At 39.0% G+C, this 10832-nt stretch overlaps 2 protein-coding genes across 2 annotated transcripts; one reads left to right on the top strand and one right to left on the bottom strand.

The window, feature by feature from the left end:
* Window positions 1-3786: 3786 nt before the first annotated feature.
* On the top strand, window positions 3787-3993 carry MONOS_3145 (uncharacterized protein; the record flags this gene model as incomplete). The annotated part of the gene is made up of 1 exon (XM_067873124.1): window positions 3787-3993. The coding sequence occupies one exon, from the start codon at window positions 3787-3789 to the stop codon at window positions 3991-3993; it is 207 nt and encodes a 68-aa protein (XP_067721876.1).
* Window positions 3994-4409: 416 nt separating this feature from the next.
* Window positions 4410-10815, bottom strand: MONOS_3144 (uncharacterized protein). The gene is made up of 4 exons (XM_067873123.1): window positions 10517-10815; window positions 10329-10460; window positions 9723-10211; window positions 4410-9571 (listed from the first exon to the last, which is right to left on the bottom strand). Exons 1-4 carry the CDS (start codon window positions 10764-10766, stop codon window positions 4503-4505), a joined length of 5940 nt encoding a protein of 1979 aa, XP_067721875.1. The 5' UTR covers window positions 10767-10815; the 3' UTR covers window positions 4410-4502.
* Between the last annotated feature and the right edge of the window lie 17 nt (window positions 10816-10832).

Raw genomic sequence — 10832 nt, 5'->3', positions numbered from 1 at the left:
TTATTTGAAACGTACGTGCTCATTCGAAGAAGAATTTACAGAAGAAAAGCTACAACTCAGCAAAATTGATCAATTGAATTCGCCTTTCTTCACTCTTTCTGTTCCAGCACAGCACATTCGCATTGCCAGTGTTTCACTTCCCCTAAAATCTAAGTCAATTCTTCATTAAAAAAATGACCTCCATTAACTCTTTCCAATCCTCGTCATTTTCATTCTCTCATTCACATTTTTTTGCACATTTTCGTTTTTCCTGAATCCGACATGAAGTCCAAAGGCTGCATAATAGAAACAAAGAAATAAAAAGCACAGACAGAAAAGATGAAACTTTTGATGAATTTATAATCTTATTTATTTTCATGAATTATAGTTTGTGAAATATCTGTGCGATTGAATAAGCAAATGGAGATGTTCGTGAATTGGATGTTGTGAAGATATTTTATATTGCGCTCTTAAAGAAAGACAACAATGCTTATGGTGCTGCTTTAACAGATGTGACTGCAAAGGCTAAGGCTGAGAAAGATTCAATCAAACTTGTGGACAACGAAGATTAGATTGGGCCTTTTCACAACCGCTGTTTTTCTTGCCCACTCCAATGTTTGATTCATTCAATTGATATCACCTGTTGTATTGTTCTAGATAATTAATTGTTTGCTCTCCGAAAGTTGATTTTGTTCTTCTTTCCCCCCTTTTTAGCTTCGCTTCATTTAAAAATAATAAAAGAGATGAGATTTTTTTCCAATACAAATTTTCTGTTTATTGAATTGTGATTTGATGAAAATTGAAAAATATAATTTTTGCTTAATGAAATTTAAATCTTCTCATTTTCTCAAACATTCACAAAATATTCAGAAGTATCTAATGATAATTCTCTTTAATATTTTCAGTCAAGAAAATCAAATATTTAATGAAAGCTTGTGATCGTGTCTTCGTTTCCTTTTTCCTCCATCTTTTTAAAAACTTTCTTTTTCGTTGACTTTCTTTCCTCTTCTTCCTTTTTTTCTTTCTCATTTTCTTCCAATCTTCTTGAAACAATCCCAAAAAATTCCAATCCATTAAATTTCTTATCTTTATTCAACGTTGGTTGTATCTCCTCCAAAACAGCATCAATTGCACAACTTTTCAGAAAAACATCAACTTTCACAGAAAAATTTTTTGCTGCTTCACATAATAAACGAATGCAAATGAAGCTGATTTCTCCATTGTTCTCCGCTGCGGCTCGAAATACCTGAACAATGCTTTCAATTAGACCAAGTTTGATATTCTGCAATGTTCTTGAATCGAAGAAATCATTAACCTCGTTTGGCCATCTCCTGATAATATGCACTTCTTTCGTTTCTTTTCCTCCATTTTCCTCTTCTTTCTTTCTCTTCCAATCAACACATTTCATTAGATATTCCAGTCCACTTCTTGCTTCTCTCGTAAAATGCAGTTCATTCACAATTATTTCTTCCTAGCTTTCGTCATTGAGCAATCTATAAATCAAAAACTTCAAAACAGACTGATGGCCAAGACAAGTTGCGGAATTATGTTCCTGATGATATTTAATGGACTCTTTGATCTTTTTAAAGAACAGTTCTTTTGGAACTTTCTTATCAAGAAATCCGAAAAAGATAATTTAATTGCGTCAAAAGTGTTACAGAATTATTCTTCTGTGATGAACTGCAATGCAACTCAAAGCAAACAATGATATTTCATCTTCTTTTCGCACATCTTTATTTTCCTTCTTGTTCAAGACAACTTTCAAGAGAAAATGTTTGCAAATCTAATAAAAATTTACAGTCAAGAGCTGATTTACAAATGATAGCATTGGCACACAACAACTAACTTTTCATCCGCTTATTCTTTTTTTTCTTTTTCAGTAATCTTCTTTTCAAATCTTTTCTGTAAAGAAATATCGAGAAGGTTTGTGCCCAAGAAATTTACCATCGCTTTGCAATATCCCTTGTGCTACTATAATGTGATGGGATGTTCCAAAGACAATTTTATTTTCAAGCATTTCGTTCAGTCGAAGAGAATATCTTTTTGTGAAAAAAGAACTAGATTCTTCTTTGTTCATTTATTGATTTTCTGTTTATCATCTTCCTCATCGCAATCTTCCAGTTCAAAAAACATAACTTTAATTTAAATAAAAAATAAAATGAAATGAACAAGAATTCAAAAATGTCAACAGCCACACACTGCTGCATTATTTGATGGCGTTAAATTTCTGAGCTTTAACGAAACTATTTTTATTTGAAAACAACGCAACTTTCGATTATCTTATTGAATAAATGAAAAGTTGAAAGAAAAGTATTGAAGCAATTAAATCTCACTATATTCATGAACGTAGCAATGCTCATACCATTCCATTGAGAATCTGTGTTCTTTAATTGAAATATATCAAAGAATGATTAGATTTGTTTTGTGAATCATATTGTTATGGGATCTTTCGATCAATCACAAAAAATAACAAAAAGACATAATTAAAAGACATTTATTTATAAACTTCTAATTTCAATAGTTCTTTCATGAATGAAACATGTTTTTTTTTTTTTTTTTTTTTTTTTTTTTTTGAGTGGAAAATTGGTGACGGACTTGACAATTTTTTTTTGTCTTCACGTCACCCAGGCTTAGTTTTTTAATATTATATTTTATTATTATATCACAAAAAATCAGCAAAAAAAAAATTAAGTTTCTGAATGTTTCTTTAAGTTGTGATCTGCCAGTTCTTTATCCAAAGAATCTGAAGGCACAGTCGTTTTTTTTCTTATTTAATAAAAGAAATTTTGGCATGAGCAGAATATACGCGAACCTCTCAAATTAGCTTGGAACTTTTGTGAATGATTTATAACTAATTGTTCATAACATATGTGCAAACCTGACCTTGCGGAAACGAGTTGTTGATAAATTAGGAATTTTCAATTTTGGCAATTTTTTCTCAAAAAATGTGTGAGATCAAAAATCTTTAATAAATAAATGTCAAAGATACCAAAAACAAAAGACGTGATCTCAAACACGAATTCCATGTTTGCTAATTTGGAACGCACTTGGAAGTGGATTTTCGAGCATAGACTTCTTCCTGATACCGGGGAATGCAAACACTGCAAATTGAAAAAACTATTGTGCAAAAGAGACAAAGCATATTTTCTAAAGTGCAAAAAGTGCCTGAAAACAACATCTGTATTAAAAGGGACAACATTATCAAAGGCAAAAACGACAGTTAATAAGATTATGTATGTGTTTCTGCTGTTTTGGCTGGAATTAAGCATTAAGAAAACTTGTTTTTTGTTATATCTGGATAGAAACACCGTTTCACACTATTATAATATTTGCAGGGAAGTTTGTGCAGATGTGCTATTCAAGAACCCAATAAAAATTGGAGGAATGGGGAAGGAGGTGGAAATTGAAGAAATGCTGTGGAGAAGAAGGAAATACAAAAAAGGAAAAAGGAAAAAACAAGTTTGGACTTTTGGAAGAGTTGAAAGATCTGAAAAAAGTTTTGAAAGATCTTTTTTTGTCGGAGTTCCAAAAAGGAACAGAGAAATGTTTGAAGCTGCTATCAAAGAGCACATTTCCCCTCACACAACGATATTCAACTTTAAATGGAAGGCCTGTAATTATTTGGATGAAAAAGGTTTTATTCACAAAACTGTTTGCCATAAGAGACATTTTGTCAATCCGGAAAATAAATCAGTCTATACTAACACAGTGGAAGGTTTTTGGGCACACTTTCGGAAATATCTTCCCAGATTTGGAATCCGAACAAGATTTCTCCAACAATATATAGCATCTTTCATTGTTCGTTCGATGGGTTTACTGACTTTTAATCAACTCGTAGAATCTGCAATTCATTTAAACATTGAAAACGAAGAAATGGTTGCTGAGGAAGACGAAAATGATCCAGAAAAGGCCAACGAAGAGGAAGAAATCCCTGATATGGATGATCTTCCTGATGAAGATACTGATTTCGGTGCAGATGATGGAGCAGACGCATCAGAATGGTCTGATGACTAATTCATTTTAACAATTTCATACACTTTTAAGAAAATAAAAAATAATAAAAAAATATTTTCAACCATTTTTTTATTCAAAATTTGCAAAAAAAAAATTATTCATAAAAATACAACAAGCTATTTGCGCAAAGAAAAAAATACGATAGTATGATCGAGTATAGCAACACCTTTCGTCGTGTCGATTATGAAGTGTTTTCTTTAGGTACGCATATATTCTGCATTTACCGAAATTTCATTCATTAATTCGAAAAACTTGATATTTTGATGAATAAGACAAGAAGGACGTCCACAAAGAGATTTTCGCTTTTCTTTTTTCATTGCTTCAAGCACCAATTTTACAGTTTTATAGATATAAAGCTAAACTTTTTTTATTAATTTGTTTTTATTGTTGAAAAGAAAGTCAAAAAATGTGAAAAATTTTTGGAGTAGATCCAATCGACTATTGCCCATTCTTGTGTTGATAACGAAGTGCATGATTGTATGAAAAAATAAAAAAAAATTACAGGAGCATTATGAGCAAGCTGTTGCGAAGCATTCTTCTGCAAGGCTGTTGCACTCATTTAGGCAACCGTCATTCTCACTGAATTCTTTTTGACACATTTCTACACAGCGCTTATAACCTTTTTCGCATTCTTTTGTGGTCGGACAAAATTTAAAATTTTGTCTCTCTTTCGGATTTATATTTTGCTGATTGGATTGTGACTCACTCATTTCTGCTCCAATCTTGCTTGATCGCTGTTCATACTTTCTATCTTCAACTTTTTTGTGAACAAGTTGTTTCAAATATTCGTCTATTAATTGTTTCGATTCTGCATCTCTTTGCTTTTCACGTTCTTCGTCATTAATCTCCTTTTGGTTCATCTTTCTGCTGTTTCTGTTTATTTGCTCTTTCTTCACTTCCTCTTCTGCAAATTTACCCATTTTTCGTTGCTTTATTCCTTCATTTTCTTCTTTCCTCTCAATATCCTCTTCTTCTTTTTCCTTCTTTCTTCTTTCTTCTCCTTTTTTCTCTTCCTCTTTCTTCTTTTCCTTCTCTTCTTCTTCTTCCCTTCTTTTCTTTTCAGCTTCTTCATTCATCTTCTTCTCGTGTGTACTTTGACTATCTGGATAGTGCTTTTGCTGATAGCGCTGGCTCTGCCTATCGCCTTTCTCAGATCTGCTTATCATTGCCACATTTCTCGCTTTTATTCCATTCTCTGCCGCTTCCACACGCTGCTGATATCTTAATGGCTGCTCGTTCTTCATCATTCTTTTTATATCGTCTTTGGTGAACGAATCTGCCGTTCCGTTTCTTTCAGCTTCTTTTTTCTCCTTTTCATTGACTTGCTTTTCGTCTGCTTTCCTTTTTGTTGAATCGCTCATGACATCTCTTTTGTTCTGTCTGCTTGTTTCTCCTTTCTTGGCTTCATTTGTTTTTTGCATAACATTTCTTTTCTCTTCGTCTTTTGCTTTTTCATTTTCATTTTCCTCTTTTGCATCATCTTCTTCTTCATTCTCATCCATCTCATTTTCGCATTCCCTCCACTCCTCATCGCATCCCATGTTGCAATAAACTGTTGCCTCTTTGCAGTCTCTGTACGAATCTTCTGCTTTTCTTCCGCTTTTCATCTGTCTCTGAATGCATCGCTGCCGGAAACGCCTGCACTCAGAATAGCACTCACGCTTTGCTGCATCACACCGAGAATCAGACGAACCATCAAAAGATACAAAATTTTGCTCATCGTCGATCATTTCTGCGGGTTGATCTGCTGCTTCATTCGAGCTGCCAAATCTTTTCGTGCTTCTTTGCACCTCCTTCTCCTCTTCTGCTGCCTCAGCATCGCTCATACACTTCTCATACGACGACGTGCAATCCAGCAGCCCTCTCTTAACCAGCGTTTCGCAATACGTCTTCGTCCTTCCTGAAGACAGACACGCATTCCCCATATCCACACTCGACGAAAAACATTCCACTGTCTCCTCTTCACACAGCTTCATCGCCTCGTCCGTCGCATTCCTCTCTCCCACCTCACTTTCTACCCCAAACGCGCCAGTTCCAGCTGTTCTTCTGCTCCTCTTCGCAACACCTGGCTGAAATAGCTTGCTGCCTCTGCGTTCTGTTTGTCTTCTGTTCGACAGCTTTTCTGTGACAGATTCGTCTCCAAACACGTCTGACAGGTCGAACGAGAGCGTGTTCTGCACACTTTGTAGCTGTTCTGAATGACTCATCGTGTTCTTGCTGCCTTCAGAGCCATAAAACGAAGGAGTTTTGCGCGAAACAGACTTGAGCTGCCTTCGGATGTTTCCCAGCAGATCGCCTTTCGTCTCGTTCGCCTGCCTCATTGCATCCTCAGTTAGCACCTGCCGAGTAACTCGGCATCTGTCGCTGCATCTCTGCGCCTCTTCTTCACATCCATTCACACAGCCAGCAATCTCCCCGCCTCCAAACTGCCGCAGCACCGCCTTCCGCACAGAAAGCCCAATCGCCTCGCCGCGTGCCCTGCCCTTTGAGCTGAGTGCTAATTCATTCGCTTCTCTACCTCTGTCTCTTCCCCTGCCTCTGCCTATGACGTTGTCAATATCCCCTGCCAAATGCAGATGACGCTCCATTTCTCCATTCTTTCTGTCTCGCCACTGTTGAACAAGCACACTCAACTTGCCCTGTCTTCCTTGCCTTCCTTGTCTGTCTTGCTCCTCTCTCTGCCCTCTTCTCTCGTCGTGGCACACATCCACACACTGCAGCTCCGTCTGCTGGCATTCCACAGCACACTCCTCATACGACGCGTTGATCTGTGCAAGCTGCCTGGAAAGCGCAACGTTGTGCTTCCGCAGCGCCTGCAGAGAGGAAAGCGCGAGCTGTTTGGGCGCAGAGTTCTGAGGCAGATTCGACTGAAGCGGCGTTGAGCGACTGGAAGAAGAGGAAATGTTGGATTCTGAAGAAAGAGGGCGATATTTGCGTTTTGGTGTTTTGGGCTTCTTTGATTTGGAAGGTTTTTCTTTTTGTTCCTCTTCTTCAACTTCTTCTTCTTCGCCGTCTTCCTCTTCTTCTTCCTCTTCTTCTTCTTCATTTTTAGCGTCTTCCTCTTCCTCGTCCTCTTTTCTTTTTCTTTTTCTTTCCTTCTCTCTTTTCTTTTCCTTCTTCTTTTCTTTCTTCATCTTCTTTTTCTTATCCTTTTCTTTTTCTTCTTCCTCTTCCTCTTCATCCTCTTCTTCACCCTCCTCCTCCTCCTCTTCTTCTTCTTCTTTCTTTCTTTCCTCCTCTTTCTTTTCTTTTTCCTCCTCTTTCTTTGCTTTTCCCACGTCTTCTTCTTCTTCTTCTTCCTTCTCCTCTTTTCCCTCTTCTTCCTTCTCATCCATGTATTTCCCTTCATCTTCTTCCACCTCAACTGGCATTGTCATTCTGATCTTCGACTTCGTCTTCGTCTTCGTTTTGTACTTCACTTGGCATTTCATAACACAACTGTCGTTTTTCGCATCGCACAGCGCAAGCTTCGCTTCCAGGCATTCCTTTGCAGAGTCCTTCATTTCAATCGACAGCTGCGCAAAACTCGCTTCTTCTGCTTCGCCCTTCGCCTCATCCCCGTCAAATGCAGAGGCTGAAGGATATCTCACTTGTGTGTGCTTGCTCTGTCGATCTTTCAGTTCATTCAGACATTCTCTTTCGGCCTCTTCTCGGCACTGCTCGTCTTTCTCTTTGCAGGTCATGTCGCATTCAATCACTTCTTCTCCTTCCTCTTCCTCTTCCTCTTCTTCGCTGCCATACAACTTTCTTCCATTCAGAAGAGAAGACAGAGGTTGGCTTCTGTGCTTTGGCGAGTGAGTCGAAGAAGAAACAGCAGCAGAGGAAGGTAACGACGAAAGTGATGAAGTTGATGAAGCATCATTCAAATGGCTGTTTGATGGTGCTGCCTCAGCACGTTTCCTATTCTCAAAGCGCTGCTCATAACGATCATCCTGTCTGGAAGAAGGATATCTCTTGCCCAAATAATCCTCCTCGCCCTTCTCTGCTCTCTTTGCCTGCACACCTTTTGTCATGTACCGCTTGGAGTATTCATTTCCCTCTGTTTTCTGTTCCATCTGCTCGTTTTTCCACAAATCTGCCTTGTCTTCGTCTGAATCAACAGAAAAGTCGCTTGAAACAGGCTGCCTTCCAAATCGGTTCGGATAGCGTGCATTTTGCCTCTCATTTGCTTGCCTCTTTCTTTCGTTTGTATGTTCGCTTTCTTTCTGGTTTGAGTTGCTGTTTTCCTCTTTTCCGCTCTTTCTTCTGTTCTCTTCGCTTCTCTTTCTGATATTCTGCACTCTTTCTCTTCTCTTCTCTGTTTCTTCCTCCGTTCTTCCTTTGTTCTTCTTCCTTTTCTCTTCTTCTCTTTCTCCTTCTCCCTCTCCTTCTCTTTTTCCCTTTCCACTTCTCAAACTTTCCTCTTCACTGAACATATCAACACACAACATGCTGCATTCTCCTGCTTCTTCTGTACATTGCGGCAGATTGTGCTCAATGCACGTTATGAAACAGTCTGTCTCGTCATTCACACCTCCCTCAGCTGCTTCTGATTCAGAACCTCCTTTCACCCTTCTTATCTTCTCACTCACTTTCATCTCCTTCTTCTTCCTGCTCCTTTCTTCGCACTCGCCCGCACAGTAATTCCGCAGCTGGGCGCTGCAGCTGGTGATCGTGTCGTTGCATGCGGCTTGGCATTCTTCTTCGCTTTGCGTCTGCTGAACAACACCCCTCCGCAGCAGCTCGCCGCGTATCTGCATCCGGCTCTGCTGATTCTGCTGGCTCAGCTTGCTTCTCTCTCTTTCCCTTTCCCTCTCTTTTTCTCTTTCCCTTTCTTCTTCTTGTTCAGCTCCTTTCCCTTCAAATTTGCTCATTCCATTTGCTGTCTGCTGTGTTCTCGCTGGCCGTGAGGCGTATGTTCCATAAAAGACACCTCTCATCCTCGCTGCAACTGACCCATTTTTCGTGCTGTTTCCTTCGACATTCGCAGGAATAATCGCTTCTTCGCACTGGCTGTGGCATCCGATAAACAGCTTGCCGCACATGTCTGTCTGTTCCGCCATGCATCTCCCCAAGCACACATTTGTGGCATCTGGCTGCAAATATGCCCTTTTCCTCCCTCTTTTCGCCTTATGCTGCCTTGTCCCTCGCAATGCACTGCTCACACCCTGGCTTTGCTGCGTCTTCATCCCCATCAGGTTCAATTGGTATTCGCCTTCTTCTTCTCCTCCTCCTTTTCCTTCCTCACCCTCTCCTTCTCCTTCTTCTCCTTCTTCACTTTCTTCCTCCTTCTCTTTCTCCTCCTGGCACCTCGCATAGCAGTCGTTCGCTGCGAAGTTCAGGCAGATCTTCGTGTTCTCGCCGCACTGGCTGTCGCACGCATCGACCATGTTGCGGTGCGAGGCAGCGGCGTCGCATTCCTTCAGACACTCCCTCTGCCCTGCTGTGCACGCCCCGTCGCATCTGCTCAGACACTCTTCACATTCTGCACTCAGCCCGTCTGCTGTCGCATTGTTCGGCTTATTTGAGTCTGAGTTGGTGGAATTGGAGCATGCAGCAGCACAGCTGTCATCACACTCACTCAGGCAACTTTCACTCACTGAGAATGGATTGTTCAATTTTATGTGAGAAATTAAAAAGGAAGATAAGCATATATCGTTAAATTTTTATTGTGAAAAAGCAGCAAAATTATTTCAAATTACATTTTAAAAAAACATTAAATGAAACAAATATTCAAATTCAGATCAAACCGTCTTTGCAAGTCATTTCGCAGTCGACATCTACATGCTCATTCACAGCTAGTGAGAAAGATCCATTAGCAGCCTGTGGGCTAAACAAGGATGTGCCAATCGCCTTCAAAATCGCCTTTTCTTTGTCTTCGTGGGAAGCATCGTGGCACTCAAATGGGCAGGACTCCATGCACTCGGAATACGGATTCACGCACTCCTTCATCGACACCACAACACAGCGACGCTCGCACTGCAGCAGCTGGTTGTTGTAATCCGCTCTCTCTAAGTCCGTCACGTTGTCGCTCAGTTGAGATGAAAGCTGATCAACGCACTCGTCGTGACAAAACGAGATAGCTTTTCCTTCGCAATTATCCAACCGTTGTTTGCATTCATATGAGCATTGCGAAGAAAATCCTCGCTTTAGATAGTCATCAAAAAGACACTGACTGTACCCAGCGCTACAATTGTGAAGTGTTTGCTGAATACACGTGGATTGATCACAAGATCCGTCTCAAAAATATATTTTCCATTTTTTAAAATTATTCATTAGATTTAAAAATCAATTTGAAAACAAATATAAAAAAATTTAAATAAATAAATAAATAGAGTTGAAATGAAATTACACACTGATGCATTTTTCTGAGCAAAGGGTTGTGACATTCTGTTGGCATACAAGAAGAATATCCATACAGCTAATCTGACTTCCAAAATTGCAAATATCTTTGCATTCCAGAAGATTTGCTCCACATACTTCGAGTTCTACGAATGGGAAAAAAATAAAGTTTATATAGAACATATAAACATAATCCATTAACCTTCCATTTCGCATCGTTTCTGGCATTCAACAGGATCTTTTGAGAAATTACATTCTTTGCTACACAAAAGGTTTGCATTCGAAATGCACCTCAAGGTACGGTTTGAGCACTCAACATTGCAATCTTTTTGAGAATTTGATGCAAGGAAAATAGGAGAAATATCGCCAACAGCTCCAAAACTTGAACTTTTTCGATCTGAAAATGTTGAATTTATCAACAAAAACAGAAAGCATATAAATTGTAAGAACATTTTAAGGATTTTATGTTCAAGAAAATGGAAAACTATTCTATTAATTCATTGTAGAAACATCAAATC

Source organism: Monocercomonoides exilis (assembly GCF_001643675.1).
Source record: "Monocercomonoides exilis strain PA203 chromosome Unknown scaffold44-821271, whole genome shotgun sequence".
Classification (NCBI taxonomy): Eukaryota; Preaxostyla; order Oxymonadida; family Polymastigidae; genus Monocercomonoides; species Monocercomonoides exilis.
The sequence above is the reverse complement of the archived record's forward strand: the minus strand, read 5'-3'. Positions and strand labels throughout refer to the sequence as shown.

What these genes read in the sequence shown, in the direction of transcription:
- MONOS_3144 (XM_067873123.1), bottom strand. Translation starts at nt 10,766, where the DNA reads ATGTTCTTACAATTTATATGCTTTCTGTTTTTGTTGATAAATTCAACA. An exon ending in TTGCTCAGAAAAATGCATCA is followed by an intron (nt 10,212 to 10,328) that starts GTGTGTAATTTC and finishes TATATTTTTGAG; the next exon opens with ACGGATCTTGTGATCAATCC. An exon ending in CGAAATGACTTGCAAAGACG is followed by an intron (nt 9,572 to 9,722) that starts GTTTGATCTGAA and finishes ATCCATTCTCAG; the next exon opens with TGAGTGAAAGTTGCCTGAGT.